Source organism: Pholis gunnellus (genome assembly GCF_910591455.1).
Source record: "Pholis gunnellus genome assembly, chromosome: 7".
NCBI lineage: Eukaryota > Metazoa > Chordata > Actinopteri > Perciformes > Pholidae > Pholis > Pholis gunnellus.
Genome location: NC_136533.1, coordinates 27,006,880 through 27,026,903, shown reverse-complemented (window position 1 = coordinate 27,026,903; position 20,024 = coordinate 27,006,880). Strand labels below are relative to the sequence as shown.

Sequence of the window (20,024 nt, the reverse complement as noted above, 5' to 3'; positions counted from 1 at the left end):
TGTTACAATTGATCCTGAGGGGGATGCATCCATCATTTGTCAAGACTTTTTACGCTTAAGACCACGAACGTCGACCTCATGGTGGCGCTAGAGGAAAGGTCAAGGGAGCACCAAAAGTCCTCCATGAATGTCAAGATTTCATGGCAATACATCCCATGGTTAAGACATTTCAGTCCGGACAAAAAGTGGTGGACAGATTGACGTTGACGTCCCATGAGCCACATAGCTCAATTATTATACCATTTATTTTACGTGCACCAGACATGTATTAGACACACACCCCCTCCCCGGCTTGAACATTGTACAGTAACAACTTTTATAGAAACATTTAACAGTTTAAGCGAAATTTCACAACCTCACAATAGAGAAATGCTGCCAAGTTAAAAGCTGCTTTATCAACCAGAGAAGTTATGGATGATGTCCAGGTCTGTAAAATACAGTACACACATGGATGTGTGTACCTACTGTACATTTTTATAGTCGCAGTCATACAGGAAGTTACATAAGAATAGAACAGCCTATGGATTGCGTCGCACAGATTGTGAGGCCGTCTGAAGCTAATTTGTGATTCCATGAAAATAAGATTTTAATTATGCTATTGTCCACCATATGGTCTTTTTATGGATATGCAAAATGCTTTGTTCTTACCAGTCATGTCAACATGTTTTTATTAGCTATAAAGAAAGTACTAAATACAATTTTTTGGATTTAAATATATACACGTGTGTGATTCAATATGACACACAATTAACACACAAACAATATACAGAGAATGTTCTGATAAAGAGCATGCCAATGTAGTTGGAAGTTGCTTTCTCGCTGAGTATGCATAAGATTATCCATGCATATCGTTTCCAAAAATGGATATTAAAATAGATATTCGCTTCCCATAATTGGGACAGCAAAGAAGCCAGGTGAACGGTATGCACAGTCTACAATCCTGCAGTTTATATCAAAGAGGTTACATCACAATGACATACAAAGCATTACACAAATTATATAAATACACAAGAACAAGTCATATACGCTGCCTGTATAAAATATAAATATTAGGTCTGCTTATTGCATACGGTTTACATAGAAAATTACACCATTGGTGGACAATCAAATGTGTCGCTCCCAAGCTTTTTAGTTGCCACAGTGATGACGATACTAGCAAAGTTTTGACGTCCATCTCTAACTTCCTAACAACGGTGGAATACAATTTGAAAGCTGATTCCAGCTCTTTACATGTGACTAGTGGACAACTCTTCTATCCTCTAGGCTTTGGTCTCCGCGAGGCGAAATGTCGTCGGACTGGTCACGCTCTGACTTCTCACTGGTCCAGGCCGTTGCTGTCGCGGCTGCGGGGCCGATGGTGGCGCTTGCAAAACTCCCTGATCCGACCGCAGGCCTCCACCATCATCTCCTCCGGCACCGTCACCACGATGCGAAAGAAGTTAGGGTACTCAAACGCCTGGGAGAGGGCAGCAAATGGACAGTCTCAGGCATTAACAGGGTCACACATCTTTATTCTAAATTTGAGTTTAGAATAAATCATTTATCCGTCTTTATGGATAAATGACAGAAAAAGGTGTCTTACTGAGGCAGGCAGACAGAAGACCGACTGCTCTGTCACCAGCTGTTGAGTAAAGTCCACATCGTCCTTAAAATCTGGAAAGTGATTCATGTCAATCCCCACCTGGACAAATGTGAACACACATTAACCTCTGATTCATATTCAAACCGCCTTAAATGTAATAAAATACCGTAGAATGATGATTCACATGCATGTATAGGTAGGACAAATTAATGAATGTGGGAAATTTATATTATAACATGTTACACTGCCCATTAAGGTCCCATATTGTAAAAAGGGAGATTTTTATGAATTTGTATTAAAGCAGGTCTAGGTGCTATGTAAATAGTGTGAACGTATGAAAACGCTCAATCCATAGAGAAATAAACATAGCCCTTATTCAAAAAAATATATGTCTTTAGATGAGCCGTCAGGATTTTCATACGTTGAGGTCACAACTATACAATATATAAACCATTTCACAGTTTATAAGTGTAAACATTCTCAATGTGTCAACACAGACCCAAGCTATTGCCTAGCGATGTAATACCATTGAAACGCACAAAAACGGAGCGTTTCAGACAGAAGTTGAATACAGGTATGAGACAAAGTAAGAGCTTTTTGAACATGTAAACATGTTCTAATAGAAACCCAACATACAAGTATGAACCTTGAAATGAGCATGATATGTGACCTTTAAGTTTGGTTCATCTGGTGTATTTAAAGTTTTTTCCCCTTAACTACAGTAGCATTATATTATTTTACAATACCTGCATCAGCAAAATATAAAGGTAAAAAATGATTTTCAGCGACTTCATCAAAATGGCATACCAATTAAATTAAATTCATTTTTTTCCACTTATTTATAAACATAGCTTTCAATTTTGAGATGTGGCAACCACTTCTTCAGATTATTTTTGTTAAAAATATAATAAACACATATATACATGAATAAGATAAATCAAACACACTTTTAGTACTTACCATGAGGTACATGGCTCCTGAAGGCATGATGGGCTTCAGCCCAGGGACGGTGCTCAGCTCACTGAAACAGATCTCAGAGTTGGTCTGAGGAAGAAAAAAAAGAAACCATCCTGTAAGAGCCAGTTTGTATTCTTAACAGTTTTTTGTATTTTTTTTGTATTTTATGTGGAGCAACAATTTTTCTGACCCCAGATTATAGACTTTTTAGTTTTAGCCAGCAGAAGGTCAATGTTTTAGTACTCCAGTTATTGCATAAGGATGTTGTTTATTTTTTGTTTACATCGAATAAAACTACTTTTAACTACGAGCTACGAGCCTCATCATTGGACAGCTAACAAGAAAGGTTTAGCCTGCAAGAGCACGTGGTGGTCTACGCGAGTCAGAACCCTTTACATCCTGCAAGAAGTGGCCAAGAAGGACGGTAAGATAAGCTGCCACTACACATCAAATCAGTCTTTTGTGAAACACATTACTGTAAATCGGAAAAAATAGAACAATTAAAATATGTTTAAACATATTTGAAGACAACAGAAGACAATAATTATTTTGGTCACATTTATAGGGATTATGAATATGAGTATGAGTTGTGATTCTAATATTATATATATGCTGAACAATATACACATTATGTGAAAATATGTTATATTAAAGAAAGAACTTGTCATTAGATAGATAGATAGATAGATAGATAGATAGATAGATTATTCATCCCCAGGGGGAAATTAGTTTGTAGCAGCAGCAATTTACAGAGTAAAATAAAATATAAAATATTACGTATGGAAATGCAAAATATATACAGTACAATAAAATAACAGAGCAGATATTGAATTTGAAGAAATAGAATAATAAAAAATAAGATAAAATAGAATAAAAAATAACATATGTATATACAATGAATTAGAATGGTATCAAATGAACAACTAGGAAAACTAAACAAACTCAACAGTAGTGCAAGGATCACCAACAACAAGCAACATTCGTGTAGCGTTGTTAGTCTTGTGGATGATCTGGCCAGAGGTGATTTATTATACAGTGATATAGCAGAGGGCAGGAATGTTCTCCTGTATCTGTCCTTGTGATACCATATTACGCATGGCAACATGGAGTAAAATAGACACGATGACGTGTTGTTGAGAGAGGAGTGTAGGTGGAGGCAGAATAATTATCTGAATACGTTTATTAATAGTTGCTAGCAACTTTTGTTGGCTTGTTTTTTTATAAACCACAAGTGTTACTTGAGAACGATAACATAAACCGATGAAACCATATTAGCTGAAGAATTGACGGAAGCTCCGGAGAGGACGGCTGGCTAGTTAGCTACCTACTTTGTCCATCGCTAGAGCTAGCTAGAGCTCTTGCCTGCTCTTCTCTTGGCGAAGTGGTCTCCTAGCAGCAAGGAGTGAGGTAGAGGAACTGTAGACCCAGCTGAACACCAAAAGCGGACCATCTCTCTATCTCTCCAATAAATTAGATATAGCTAAACCTTTAGCAACATTTTCTCTCCATGTCTGAAACGCTTTGGACATAACTTGCTAGAGCTCAGAATCACATTTTATCATCTTAAATGGATGCAGTATCGATTCTGGCACCCTGGTGTAACCTTAGGCCATTGCTCTGAGGTTATTTGAGTTTGACTCCAGTTTTTCATTTGTTTTTCTCTAGCAAACACGGTGACGTAATCATGACGTTGGCTGTTAGTGGGTATACAGCACTATCCAGGTAAGGGTCTGCCGACAGACTCGTGCTTCCAGAGTATCGCTGAGGTTGCATTTTTGTTGGAGTAACATATAGAGATGATAAGATGATGATTTATTGTATATAGAAAGATATTACTCATCAACCCCATCACCTTCAGAAAGCTGATGGTGTTGTTGTAGAAGCTTTGAGGTGTGTTGTTGAGGATGCTCTCCAGGGCACCCTGGATGATACTGCAGGCTCCCAGAATACGTTGGCTCAGTTTCACCAGACCCTGTCGAATCTGCAGTGGAGACATACTGCATTAGGTGAATGTAACTGTTATCTATTGGAGGCTTCTTGTTGTCTCTGCTCAAAGACGAATGCACAAGTAAAGCTACACGAACCTTGGATCCAAATATATCATCCCTGTCATGGATGAGGATCCATCCCATCCTCCAACCGGGGACCAGCCAGCGCTTAGCCAAGCCGCTGCAGGAAAGGATGGGAACTTCACTGCTGAGAGACGCCATGGTGGGAGAAATGCAGCCTGGGAAAACCTGAGGACAGGAGCAGGAACAAGATCAAATAGATCAGATGGCAAAAATCATCCACGGGTCATTCTGCCTTCAAAAGGAGGCCATATTGTTGACATGGAAAGCCAAGTACATTACGGTGTTAGAAGCTTGGCATTCAAGTGGTTAAAGCCGAACAAGCTGTACAGCTGGATATGGCAAATGTGTTAAAGCTATGGCAGGTAATCTTCTTCAAAAACACTTTTGTTATATTTGTTGAAATTGTCATTACATCCCGATAACAAGCAATGAATCAAATGCCCTGACGCAAAAAAACAAAGGACTGTAATTAACAGGACTGTAATTAGCCTGTCCAATCATTTAATTTGTTCTGAAATAAACCAGAGTCTCCCAATATACTAACAATAGCCATGACTTGTTTACATTCATTATGATTATTTTGGGGGGGGGGGGGCTTTTAAGGGAGGCCTGAAGGAACAAGCTGTCAGTGTTGTCAAAATCTAGCAACTTTCATTGGAAAATAGTTAGCAACACTGGGTGGAGGTTTTTCGGTTAGATTATTTAAAAAATCTAGCTTACTCTAGTTTCTCAACCTTACCAATCCTGGCTTCAACAAACACTTGATTATTTACTGCTTAGCGAAGGTAAGACCAGTGTTCTCCATGTTATTTCTTTTTTTGGTTTCCACCATCTCCTGAGAAAAATATCTGGCTCTTTAGCTAAATGCTACCCTATGCCCACAAGCTAGTGGTTAAATGTGTTTGTCTGCTGCTACCACCTGCTGCAGCCGGAAATGAGATTGTTCGGAGCAGTGAGAGTGAACCAAAGCAATAAAGTTACAGACCAAAACCATTGCACTGAACTGAAAGATGCTAAAACAAAACGCTGCATAAAATCGAGGCTTTGATTTGTCACAACTATTGACCCTTTTTTCACATTACACATTTATTGTTAATAAAAGTATTTAATGCTACAGATGACCTACTTGAGTGTCGGGAACAATCGTTTACTTTTACTATGTACAAGACAAATATCATGTCTTAAACCTTTGCAGAAGCTAAGCTCCCTACTCCTAAACCATGATCAATTTTGAAGCACATAGTAGGAGAGAGAGAGGCTTTAAGGGAAATGGTAATGTAAGGTAACCACATAGAAAGCTGGTTCTCATTAAAGCCAAACATCTTTGACTCTGAGCTGGGAACTGCCCCGCGTCCTATTGGCCAGACTACTGTGAATGACATAACAGCAACATCAGACATGTGCCTGCCTAGCTCTCCAATTTAAAGCAGTTTGTGACCCCCCCCCCCTTCCTTCTAGTAGGATTACAACTATATCAGCATTATAAGTACTAATTAATTAATGATTATGATAAAACTGACTGACTTTACAGGCACAGAGAGTACCTAGACTGTGCAGACATACGTTGTAAGCACATCATTTACTCATTCAAGAAACAGAGGGACTGACTGAGTCTTGTTTTGCTGCTGCAGTTATCAGACACCTGGCCCGCAAAACACTCCCCCTATTCCAGCCTTCCAACCCCCCCCCCCCCCCCCCCCCCCCCCATCCATCCACCCCACGGCTCCCATTGCGCGCAAGCTCTTTCTGCGGCAAAACCCGTCATCTGCATTGATTGGAAACACATGCGGCCACAAAATTGCAAAGTCATTCTGGTCTGCGGTCGGATGGGGAGTGTTTGTGGATGAACCCAACAACCCCGACTCCAAACTTTTCCATTCTCACCAGCCCCGACGGCACATTTAAAAAGCACAGGTTCAAAATTCAGGATATAATATGAAAGTATTTTCCATCAGAAGAAACAACAGAGAAGCAAAGTTATGTAATGAGCATAAGAAAAACTCACAGGACTTTTTACTTTTTGTGAAATACAAAAGGCCATCATGCAGTTTATGATAAACTGCTGGTTCTGAAGGTGCTTTCAGATAGTCAGCGGTTGCCGCCACTGCCTCCATAATTTTCTATATAATTTGATTTCTTAGATCAGAAACCTACAAGAAATGTTCCTGGCATGGTCTACAGGAACGCCGAAGTAATTCATTGGTTTATGTATGAACAGGCCGGCAATTGTCCCGTTGGTGTCAGTCAAATCAGTGGCTATCATGGATGTATCGTGGCTTTGCATTCGGTTCTACCTACGATTTAACTCACTCTATCTCAGTCTTTAATCATTTTACCATAATTTGTGACTTTAAGGAACGGTTAGGGAAACTAAGCTAACTAATTGCTTAGTGTTACATGAACATAACATATCAAAGCTATCTAGCTGGCTAGTTTAACAAAGTTAGCTAGCTTCTAGCACGCAATTCAACACACATTGACACTAATAATGTAATGATGCTGGTAATACAAAATAAGTGAACATTTTAAATGTGTCAAATTTTTTTTTAGCTAAAGCACAATTTGTAAAGGAAGAAGCTGCCTTGGTAATGGACACAAATCTCTGGTATTTCATTTTTATTGAGGCAAGGTGGCCATGCATAAATTCACACAACATGTGTTCTTGAACAGCCAACATGTGGCTGCCATTTTTTGGTACCGGCTGTGAATTGAGAAAGTATAGAAGAAGAAAAAGTGTGTGTTCCTGTTAGACATCCCCCATGGATTTGTATTTATCACCATAACAGAATGTTACCAAGGTGGAAAACTACTGGTAAACAATTCAACTACCTTATCTCCATTTTTGTATTGAGCAACACTATTCAGCCAGTGTGTGTGTGTGTGTGGGTGTGCGCATGTGGATATCTGTGTACATGTTTGCATGACCTCCAACAAAAGTTTGACCGGTAAAGGCTTGTCAAGGCCGACATTGATGCCAACGCTTTGGACTGAATGTGCTGGCAATGTTGTTTCCTTGGAAACATTACAATTTGTCTGAGAAATGAAGGTAACTCTCTCAGCCCAGCTTTGAGGATCATGCACAGCTGTTACATGGGCCTGCTTGTGGTTGAACTGATTGTCTGATGAGATCATCTCTTTAACCGTTTATGATCACAATTTCTTTTTAATTTTTGAAACAAAAATATAACATTTTCAGATTATTATATAAAAATTCAATCATCGTTTCTTTCTGTTGAACAAAATATGACGTGTGCTTACGTAAGCTAGTACCAACCAGTTTCAACTAATAATATGACAACCATCCATCAATCAATCCAGCAACTTTTTGCGACAAATGAGGTGTGTTATTCTGGATATGAACACGCTGTGGCACTAAACGCAAAACTAAAGGAAAACTAACTTAAAGGCAAAAAAATTATAATACAGTATAGTCAAAATATTTTGAGGGAAAAAAGTCATAATATTATGAAAATAAGTTCTAATATTACAAAAAAGGAGTCATGATATTATGAAGATAAAATACTCAGTTGTAAGATACCATTTTAGGTAATGTATGCCCTTTCAGGAATATGCTGTGGTTTGATGTCTCCTACAAATTACGTCCCCATACAACTAAACAGCACTCTCAATTACGTTTAAAAGGAAACATATATTCTCCACGGTATTAAACAGTTTAAAACACGTGGTAAAAGTTGTAAATTGAAAGAAACAAAACTAAAACGCCACAAAACTACTTAGGTTTAGTAAAAAATCATGGTTCGGCTTAAAATGACGATGAAGTTGAAACAAAACAAAAACACAAATAATTATAATAATTATTTTGGTTTCACTGGACATGAACAGCAGTGTCCTAGGTGAAAGTCCTTTTTTTACTTTCAATTTGCACTCTCAATTACGTTTCAAGCGAAAATTAATTTCTCTCCGGATAACGATTGCCATTTTTTAACACTTTGAAACGTGTGGTTAACAGTGTAAAATTGAAAGAAAACAACAAAAACGATACAAAACTACTTGATTTAGTAAAAAACATCTTGGTTCAACAAAGTTGAAACAAAACAATAGAAAAACGCAATGAAGGCACTTGGTTAGGTTTAGGCAACTAAAGTTCTCGGTTCACACGGGACACAAACAGCAGTCTCCTGGACAACGAGCCTCATCACTACACCAGATGTCCACAGACTCTTTTCAATCAACAAACTTCAAAGCAAAACGTAATCCACGACAAAATACATTTCCTTCAAAACGTAACTCACAGTGCAGTTTCGTTGTATAGAACATACTTTTTAGGAGACAGGGCTGTTAGAATGCTACGGCAATGTGGAACATGTTCATGCACACAGCCTGTGGCTAAAATGCTATGCCCTTGCCCACCCCCACTGCTTGCCCTTGCTGACCTCCATGCCCCCTGCTCATCCAGCGTACCCACCTCGCTGGTCGCTGCTTCCACGCCTCATTCACAGCACATGGCCCCTAATCCCCCCCATGCTGATGTGGGGTTGTCCACCCACCACCCAGAGCCAGGGCAAATACCACCAAATGAAACACAACCTGCACTGTCACTGTGGCGAAAAATGTGCCTCGCTGGTGTAACAGAAGGCCAAGCCCTGTTTGTGTGGTTGCACTCACCATATCGCTGTAGATTTCATCGGCCAGAATGGGGACGCAGTGTCTGGAGGCCACTGAAAACAGAAAAAAAGAAAAATTCTATTGTTTTACTAAGATGAGGCAAATGCCGTCTTAGTCCAAATTTCCGCCCCCTGACATGGGCTGCCAATTCAAACTTTTTCAGGATTTCGAACTTGCCTATTCCTACCAAAGCAGAGCGGGGCAGAACTAGAGCTAACCTTTGAGGATTTTCTGCAGGTGTTCCTCGCTGAAGACGGAGCCACACGGGTTGGACGGATTGGTAACAATCAGACAGGACGTCCTCTCGTCAATCAGGCTCTCCATGTGTTGCAGGTCAACCTCCCATGACTTCTCTGGCTGGAAATCAAAGAGGGATGTCAGGGTGGGGGCAGACACTTTATTGCGCACGACGATACACCCGTGTCTTGGTAACATTCAAGGCTAGTTACTGCAACCTGCTATGGCGAGGTTACGTTGAGGTTGTGTTGGAGAATGCGTCGGGAAGGGGAAAGCCAGCCGGGATGAGGTTGTCAACAGTTACATGGTGTATCCATCTCAACTGCCAAAGTCCTTGAATGTTCTGGTCGCTTATTCATTGTAACTAACTTTTTTTTAAAGATGTAAGCCTCTCAGCAATATGATTAAAATGTGATGTGTCTTCATTTGGAAAATAAATTGAAATTAAGTGACCACCACTGATTTAGGTTGCCACATATTTATGTGGTGGTGGCTAAAGACAGAAACACCTCCAAAACTCTTATTTACACAATTGCATTTTGCTAGTTAGCAAGCTGGTCGCTAATTTAATCAAGAAATTGGGCTTCGTTTGTACAGTAGTAGAAGTGCAGTGACTAACTGCGATTGTATTATTATTATATTATTATGGATTTTAAAGCAAACCCTTCCCAGGGCGAAGAACAACTATTGTTATCATCTGCGTGATAGCATCTCAATGTAAAGTCCAGGAAAAAGATGCTGTGTGATGGAGAAAGCTATAATGTCCACTCCATTTCGTCAAATGCCATCAACATATGAGAGAGTTCAATGTTTAATAGTTTATATCTGATGGGTTTGATACAGTACCATGTGTTGGCTTGCTGTCCTTTTATTTGTTGTTACCTCTGAATGTAAAGTAAGTAATGTCTTGTAAGCTCTTGAATATGAAAAAAATCCATTTATTCTTTTCTGGCTTACACATGAATGCCACGAAAATAATCCACTGATATGGCTTCTCAATTATCATTGGCCCTAACAGCTGAAGTTGTGATACTACAAACTAAAATAAACAAATGTTACCTTGCAAATTGAAAGGTATAGGTAGAGTAAGTGTTTGTGTTTAGGGGTGGGGGTAGGGAAGGGACCCCACTCCTACTTACCAGCAGGTTATATAGTTTGACCTCGATGCCCATGGAGACAGCCAGAGTCTTATATAAGGAGAAGCCTGGACATGGGACCAGGATGTTGTCCCCTGGGTTACACAGGACACTGATAGCCAGGTCAATGGCTTGACTGCAGCCGCTGGTCAAAATCACATCCTGGAAGAGAGCGTGGTGCATTTGATTTTTTGAGAGCATAGACTCCAAAACCATATATCCAACAACAACACCCAATAAAGTCACTGTAGCATGTAGATTAACTTCGAAGACATGCAGTGTCCAATATTACAATCTGATTCTATTCATTATGAGCATAATATTGCAAGTGCTGTGTTTATTACGTCGTGCTGCTAAAATTTCATTTTCATTCACACAGAATGCACCTAAGTTGTCCTATACTGTGATTCAGATTTAAAAGGTAGCACTGCAGGTGAATGAGGATGAAAGGGCATGAAAGATTAAATGTGTTTGAGGTGTTTGAGGAGTAAGCACCTCTGCCTCCAGTGGGGCCTCAGGGCAGCTGTAGAAGTTGGCCACTGCCTGTCGGCTCTTCAGGTAACCTGCCGGTGGACACAGAGAAAACATGCGGTAAATGCAAATAGAGATACATTAATGCAATGGCTTAATCGTTTAATCAACACTACATGTGCTCCCTTCACTGACTGTTGGGGGTTGGTAAACATGAGCATGTTATTCACTGACATCAGACAATTTCTGGTTACTAAACTTCACAATACAAATTAAAGGGCATATGGTGAGGGGCTTTCCTGGGTTCTGACATGCTAAAGGTCTCACCACAACAACTTAGGAACACAGACTTTGTAGTAGTTTAGTGTCTCTTTGTAGTTGTCTTGTATCTCTTTGTAGTCATTTTCTGTCTCTTTGCGGTTGTTTTGCCCCTTTTATTATTCATTTTAAATCTCTTTGTAGTCATTGTATGTCTCTTTGAGTGACATTTTGTAGGTGAAGGGGGACCCCTGTCACTTTGGGCCCCTGGCCTTATTCAGTAATCTATCCATGCACCTAATGTAACTAAAAAACTATCACATCTCACCCGTATGCATCTGTTTTACTGCTGTTGAAGCTAACGTGAATTCACATTTCTTTACTGCCGTGCATTTAAAGATGTTTGCTTTGGAATTTTGCTGGTAAGTGAAACTCACCAACAGAAGGAGCGTAGCCATTGTATTTTTGGGAGTCTATGGCATCTTTCATGGCCTGCAGCACTGCATTATCAGTAGGCAGGTTTCCAAACACAGTGGGATCCCCTGGGGAACAGATGTGATGGAAGGCATTTAGTCAACAGTGACAGGACGCAAAAATCAAGCAATAAACGATGTTCAAAAGTCTGCGTCACTCTACACATGAAAAAAACACAAGTCGAGGAATATGGGACACATACACATACACATGTACACGTGTAAGAAACCATATATCTGTACTAGATTATTTTTAAAGCTATTAGAACTGTTGTGGACGACAGTTAATGGACAGTATGCCATTGCATAATGTATTTATTGGTAGTATCATATCATATAGGTAATTGGCCTGGTTTGTTTCAAATATTAGAAAGTGATTGGAACTCTAACGGGGTAGTCATTCTTTATTGATTATAGTTACACATTAATGGATTATTAGAAATAGAATATTTGCATTACATGTAAGCAACAAAGCTGAATCTCCAGAAGTGTTTAAAACACAGATTTAGTCATGCAGAAACCCTCTCACCTATGGAAAGCGAGATCATGGGTTTATCCGGGTTCGGAGTGAGCTCCATCCCATCCACAATGGCCCTAATGGGATTCAGCGTGTTGTTGGCCATCTTGGAGGGCTTCACTTCCCATATCTGCCTGCGGCTTTTGGCTTTGGTCGGATACAAGCTGCCATTTACACTGACGTGGTGGACGGCGTTCCCGTGCACTCCCTTACCATTGACTCCGGCCCCATTCAGGCTTTTGCCGTTGACGGTGCCGTGGACCCCATTCCCATTCATCTGAACCAAATAAGACTTTTTATCCATCCTGGAATGATGAAGATGACGAAAAATTAGAGCATCAAAACACTCAAAACTGTACTTAAATCTACTCTTGATGTACTTAATTCAAGTGTTAATATTTCTGCACTAGCTACAGTTCGAGGAGGAATATTGTACTTTTCTTTTTACAATTATCTGATTGATATAGTTACTAGTACATTATTTGACTTACTTTTATAAAATATATTTTTACAGATGAAACTGCCCAACACTATATTAAATACTCAAAATGAGCTCCCCTTCAGCCTGCTACACCTTTAACATGCTCTTTACATGTTAATCAAGCCATTACAATATGTAATCATTTGAAAGGGGTTAAAACATCAAAATTGTGATAACCCAGAAAATGATATGCTGTTGATCACACCTGATTCTGCAATGTTACTTTTCAATCATCCAAAAGTCACTTTGTTCTAGCTGTTTGTTATACCTCTCCATAGAACCGACAGAGACGGGATGAATACATAAATAACGAATCATTACTGTTGCAAAAATAAACTTTGAAAGATCAACTTACAACGGTGTACTAACGAAACATTAAGCAAATCAATTCATAGTTCATTTGTTTATTATCAGACCATTCACTAAAAAGGTAAAATATTAAAAAGTCATATCTGAACTTACCTGATTAAATATTCAACAGAAAGTTTTTCAAAAAAGCAGCAGCGCGTGCGGGATGATGAACAATAGCCTTCGGGGATGTTTTACGGTGGTTATATATCAAGATCCCCGAACATGGGTGTTGAGCCTTACCCATATTTCCATTGGTGGAGACCGAGGGCTGTGCCGTTACACCCCTCTTACATGACTAACAAGAACCATCCCTACCATCAATTATCGGTAGGGAGGAGGGGGAGACGGGGGACCAGTGGGGACGAGTCCCACGCAGGCGAGAAGACACCTCCGCTGGAATGCGTCATACGCATTGGCATCAAAACAGAGACGGCGCAAAGTGCAATATTGCTGCATTCCTAATTATTCAAGTAGGGAATGTATCTTTGTCCATGGACAGTTAATATTTGGTAATATATGTATTATAAAGGGAAACGACAACATGCAGAGTGGTGATAATCCTCTTTGGATTCTTCACTACAGCCGACTTATTTCACATAAGTAGTCATATGATCCATTATTCATACTTAAAAAATACTGATTATTGCTGCTTTCAGCAGCACTATAATGAGAAAGTGACATATTTTTAATAAAATTAGACTCAAACAACCCCACAAGTAGGCTAATGTTAAGGTAACTGTAAGTTATTGGTGCTGCCAAAACAAAAAATGACTTATTCATGATGGGTGAGATAGTAAGGCTAATACCTGAGTCAACAATAACATGGATGTGAGCCACTAGACTGTCCGGGCACGTTGCGTTGTAATCAATATGTCAGACAGACACATAGTGTTTTTTTTCCGACAAAACACATTGCTGCAGAATGTGTTGTTATGCCACTGAGAGCACCTTTCGTTCTGTTTCCTTCAGTTAAGTTCAACGACCTACTGTTTGCAGTGAGTACAATGAGCAGACTAACTTGCTGGACACGATTAGAAAAGCGTTTCACGCTTAAACAAAATCTGTGGAAAACTACTCCTTACATAGTCTGGCCAGCTGTTTTTTAGTAGTTCATATTACAGTCCATTTGAGTGAAATAGTGCCAGTGAAAATAGGTCCTCTGAGAGTAATAACAGAGGACCTACCTAGGAAGTGGTACTTTTTTTTTTTTAAAGAGCAATAAAAGGCAATGTTGTACTTTTGCATGAATTATGACCAAAAAAACATTTGATTTTTTATCATTATTGATAAACAATTCATTTATCCCACAATACAGTTCTATGGCACAAGAGCACCTTATATTGTGTCTACTGTCAAAATGTATTTTAAAAAGAAAAAATAATCGGTGGTTTTCTCTTATAAAAGTAATAAAAAGATGAATTACCACCAGAATCATCCTTTGATCATTGTCCTTTACACCTCAGCAATAAATAAAAAACATATCAAACATTCAACTGGTATTTCCTAAAAAGAACATAAGCAAACAAAAAAGATGTTTTGGCTGCTTGTGTGACATTTAAGTTTGACCTCAGCTTCCCTCCAAAACTGCAAAGTCATTGTCCAGCACTCAAGAGGAGGCTACTCGGTTTCATAAATTAGCATGTTGGGGCCTTCAACATGCACTCAGCAAAAATAGTCACAGCTTTGCCTTAAGTATTGCGTTCTAGAATTACTTGCAATTTGCAGTTATGCTAGAGGTGGTCTTAGGGTTAGGGGTCTCTGGTATGAATCTCCAGGTAGAGTAGATCAGAGTCAGAATCATCATTATTGGCCATATGCTTACACATACAAGGAATTTCACTCCAGTTTTTCCGTTGCTCTCAACGTACAAACAGAAATAGACAAATAAACAAAAAACAAGGACAACAAAGTAGACCAGAGGTAAGCATAAACATTTAACTACTATGTACAAATATAAATATATATATACAACAGTATATATATATATGAACATAAAACGCAACAATGGAGGTAATAGTGCAGTATTGTTTTGGCGTACAATCCTCCAGAGGGGAGGATTTGGAACAGGTTGTGTCCAGGGTGTGAAGGTTCTGCAGTGATCTTTCCTGCCTGTTTCCTGACTCTGGAGCTGTACAAGTCCTGAATAGAGGGCAGGCTGGTAATGATTTTTCTGCAGACCTGACAGTCTGTTGTAGTCTGTTCCTGTCCTGTTTAGTGGCCGATCCAAACCAGACAGTAATGGAAGTGCAGAGAACAGACTGGATGATGGCTGAGTAAAACAGAATCAGCAGCTCCTGAGGCAGGAAGTACAACTTCTGCTGGGCCTTTCTTGAGATGGTGTCGATCTTGGGGGCCCACTGTGGGTCCTGGGAGAATGTGGATGCCAGAAACCTGAAGGTCTCCACAGTAGACGGAGTGCTTTTCAGTATGGTGAGGGGGGGCGGTGTTGGGGGACTCCTCCTTATAAAACCTGCAGTAGAACACCACTAACGCGCCAGAGCGGCTAGCTGGCCTACAACTACGTCAGCATTACATGCAGCTCAGTTTGCAGGAGCAGCTCTGCAGTGAGGTGCAGTGTGTGCTGTGATTGGTCAGTGGGCGAGCACGTGACTATTGTGAAACGAAACTTAACTTGCCAGCTGAGCTTAGTTGGAGGAGTAAGAGTCCAAATTGAAAGATATGGAAGAAATTAAAACATGTTTAGGGTTTTGCTGAGTGTAGTTTATTTTTTTTTTTACCTAGCTTTGTTTTTTCAACACTCAATGGCTGAATAAGGAGGAGAAACTGATTTAGTGGCGGAGTTACTGACAACGCCTTTCTCAAGAATGAAAGACATTTCAGGAAAAGCTGGACATCGTAAGAAATGGTCAGTCAACAGCTGGCAGCCCTGACTCAGCAGGAAAAGGATTTGTATGAACGGTATTTCTTGCTAACAGCGTCGGAGAAGCGTTGCACATTTTAGGGCTGGGTTTGGAGCTATGCTACGCTAACCTGAGGACACCATAGCATTTGAAAACTTTTGGAGAGACTCGATTGGATCTACAACTCAACGAACATTTTCTCAGGGAAACAGCTCCACAACCGCACCCTGACCTGCGGTTTGCGCTGGCCGGTGGGCGCCCGGCGGAGGTGGGATCCCAGCCCCGCTGCGAACCTGCCGCAGCAGGCCGGCGAAATACAACTGGGGAGGCTCGACTGTCATCACTGGCGTCCATGAATCGAGAAGGACTTAGTATAGTATAGTATTTGAATGGCTCGTGCTCTTATGTGGTGGAATGCGTGGATCCGCTGCAGGTTTGCTGGATTGATGAGTCATAATGAGGTTATTAGGAGGTAATTCAACTGTAGTAGGACAGCACAGAAGGCCCAGGTATAAAATGCACGGCCCGCCACTGGAGCCAGTGATTGGGGTGATGTGATGTCTCATCCACAAATGCCCTTTAAAACCATTTGCTACAAAACGGCTTTGAAATCAAATACAAAATGATGCAGTGTTACTTCATCGGTTGTTGCTCTTTAGCCTCATTGTGGGGACATGCAACATCACATGGATCTGACACAATACTGACACAAGGAGAAACCCAGTAAACAGTCAGTACACGCACCTGAAAATACATAAATAAACTGATACAAGCCTTCAACTCAAAAAGATCCACCCTAAAATAGAATTATTCAATGTTTTCTGACACAGCACAGATTTTATTTGTTAATCAGAGGCATTTCCTGATGAATTCTAATAAAACTGTCAGACTGTTGGAGTCAATCACAAGTAATATGATGACATCATCAATTCAAGCATGAATTGCAGTGATTTCCATCTTGTTGAGCATGTTGACATTTTTGTTTTATTGACTAAAATACTGTGAATGTCAACAGATACATTCTGCTTTTTGAGTGGATTTTCCTTTTAATAGGGAGTTATATAATAAATCAATACCCACACAGTATACCCCTTAGTACTTTGCACCTGTTCCTTTAACTAGCACGGTATTGCTTTGCCAAGAGCATTGGTCATTCTGTCTCTCAATACTTTTGAGAGCATACTTGCACAAACGAAATACATGCTATGTGAACAGCATGCATGAGTCCCAAGACAATTAAATAAGAGCAAAAAACACTTGCAACCCCTTGCACGTGCTAGATTAATGGAGATTACCTATGTAGCATCATTTTGTGGATTGGTGGTTTGATGGAGTACATGTGCATGCATGAATGTCATGAGTTGCAGTTTGTATTTTCTTAAATTAAAAAGTAATTCAAAGAGTAAGTTAGCACTGGATCGTGTTGGCAAAAGAGGGCTCTGTTGCACCTGTAAACAAACCCAACAATGACATCACACCCTGATGCACAATTCTACATTGAGGTCAGTAATGGATGAAATAAGGTCAGGTTGAGGTCTCAAATTAGCAGTACCAGTTAGGTTTTAAAGATGCAATGTGTAAGATCTGGACAGAATTTTACACTCAAAAAATGATTAACAGAATGTCAAGAGGTTATAGTGTAGACGTTATGTCAAAGACGTCTGTTATGTGCCGTGTTGTGTTTGTGCTCTCCCTCTGCCCCCCCTCAGTGTCCTCTCGGGTGCACATTTTCCCTGGATGCCAGCTGCCAGGTGATTGAACGCAGCTGCGTATAGTCCTGATCAGTACCACGGTGGTTAAAAGGAGAGGAGCTCCAGGAGGACAACCCCTTGGGCCAAAACCGCAGTAGTGAAGCTGTGTGTGTGAGCGTGTGGGTCAGCGTGTGTTCCAGCGTGTGTTTAAGCCGTGTGCGCTGTTTGTATATCGTCAAGTAGTGTCGCTTTCTAACAAATGTTATATTGTTACTCCCTGCATCCCTTACACGCTAAAAGGGGAACGTAACAACGTCTATGTATTGTTTTGCACAGATTTCTACTGAAACGAGCATGCTAACCAGCTAGCCCCAGTCCGCCCTGTCTTGTAATACCACCAGGCGGCAACCTTCCGGTTCTGAAGAGTGAAGCCTATGCAGAAGTGTCTAAAACCTTCATTCTCTCTACTGGCCATCAGGGGGCAACTCTGGCTGCAAAATAAAGTCTGATTTTATAGAAGTCTATGAGAAAATTACCCTATTTCTCACTTGATTTAAACATGAGTTTGTCTTATTAATCTCTAGTTTCAAGTCTTCTTCAATACAGTATGATATTCATTTATTAAATGATGGTCCCGTTTAGAGTAAAATAAACCATAAAGCAGTGAATGCTTTAGGGCGTGGCCAGCTTTCAGTTTCAGTCGGGGGGGCAGATACACTTAAACACACACACATTTAAAGACTTTCCTATTTGATAACGCTTATAGTTAGGGCTGGCTCAGGTTTATAGTTGGGGCTGGCTCAGGTTTATAGTTGGGTCTGGCTCAGGTTTATAGTTGGGTCTGGCTCAGGTTTATAGTTGGGGCTGGCTCAGGTTTATAGCTAGGGCTGGCTCAGGTTTATAGTTAGCGCTGGCTCAGGTTTATAGTTGGGTCTGGCTCAGGTTTATAGTTGGGGCTGGCTCAGGTTTATAGTTAGGGCTGGCTCAGGTTTATAGTTGGGTCTGGCTCAGGTTTATAGTTGGGTCTGGCTCAGGTTTATAGTTGGGTCTGGCTCAGGTTTATAGTTAGGGCTGGCTCAGGTTTATAGTTAGGGCTGGCTCAGGTTTATAGTTGGGTCTGGCTCAGGTTTATAGTTGGGTCTGGCTCAGGTTTATAGTTGGGTCTGGCTCAGGTTTATAGTTGGGGCTGGCTCAGGTTTATAGTTGGGTCTGGCTCAGGTTTATAGTTGGGGCTGGCTCAGGTTTATAGTTGGGTCTGGCTCAGGTTTATAGTTGGGTCTGGCTCAGGTTTATAGTTGGGGCTGGCTCAGGTTTGCCTTGGACAAGCCCTAGATAAGCTGCTACAGGCCTAGACTGCTGGGGGACTTCCTACGATACACTGAGCTCCTCTCTCCTCTTCTTCATCTCCTTCTGTATGAATTCATGTCCCATTAATGCAAATTACTAACTTTGCTTCTTTCCCGGAGTCTTTGTGCTTTATCGCCTCACAGGTTTCCATGAATCGTGGTGACCGTGGTCCTGCTTCCTGCCATGGCCCTGCTGACACCCACTGCTACTATCATTATTATTGTTAGGCACATTACTGTTACTGATACCAATACTGCTTTTATTATCATTATTATTCTACTATATGCACTGTTCCTGTTATTAGTAGTAGTTGTAATTTGTCCATCATTATTCTGTTACTACTCTCATTATATAATTATGTCATATACATTGAATGTGTTGTAACTCTGTTATGTTGTTCATTCTGTACACATGACATCTAATGCACTTCTGTCCATCCTGGGAGAGGGATCCCTCCTCCGTTGCTTTCTTCCTTTTTTTCTCCCAGGTGTGATGGTTCACACCTGAACTGATGTGAGGGTCCTGGGACAGATGATGTCGTATGTGTACAGATTGTAAAGCCCTCTCAGGCTAATTTGTGATTTGCTGATTGTCTGTCTGAGGAGATTAACTGGCCAAAGAAAAGCAGACGTGACTCCCAGTGGGGGCGGACCATGAAGTATAAGTCCAACCCTGCCTGACATAATTTCAATTCAATTCAATTCAATTTATTTTTGTAAAGCCCAAAATCACAAATTTGCCTCAGAGGGCTTTACAATCTGTACACAGGTGACATCCTCTGTCCCAGGACCCTCACATCGGAACAGGAAGAACTCCCCCAAAAAACCCTTTAACGCTGAAAAAAGAGGAAGAAACCTTAGGGAGAGCAACAGAGGAGGATCCCTCTATCAGGATGGACAGAAGCGCAATAGACAATATAACAGAGTTACAATACATTCAATGCATATGACAGAATCACAGCAGG

The 20,024-nt window shown here is 40.5% G+C and overlaps 1 protein-coding gene across 1 annotated transcript; it reads right to left on the bottom strand.

Moving 5' to 3' along the window:
- Positions 1–926: 926 nt before the first annotated feature.
- tat (tyrosine aminotransferase) lies at positions 927–13,327 on the bottom strand. Its single transcript, XM_079162284.1, has 12 exons — positions 13,273–13,327; positions 12,342–12,634; positions 11,777–11,881; positions 11,106–11,173; positions 10,614–10,772; positions 9,456–9,594; positions 9,238–9,290; positions 4,624–4,776; positions 4,392–4,520; positions 2,543–2,626; positions 1,583–1,681; positions 927–1,456 (listed from the first exon to the last, which is right to left on the bottom strand). The coding sequence occupies exons 2-12, from the start codon at positions 12,631–12,633 to the stop codon at positions 1,316–1,318; spliced, it is 1,422 nt and encodes a 473-aa protein (XP_079018410.1). The 5' UTR covers position 12,634; positions 13,273–13,327; the 3' UTR covers positions 927–1,315.
- Between the last annotated feature and the right edge of the window lie 6,697 nt (positions 13,328–20,024).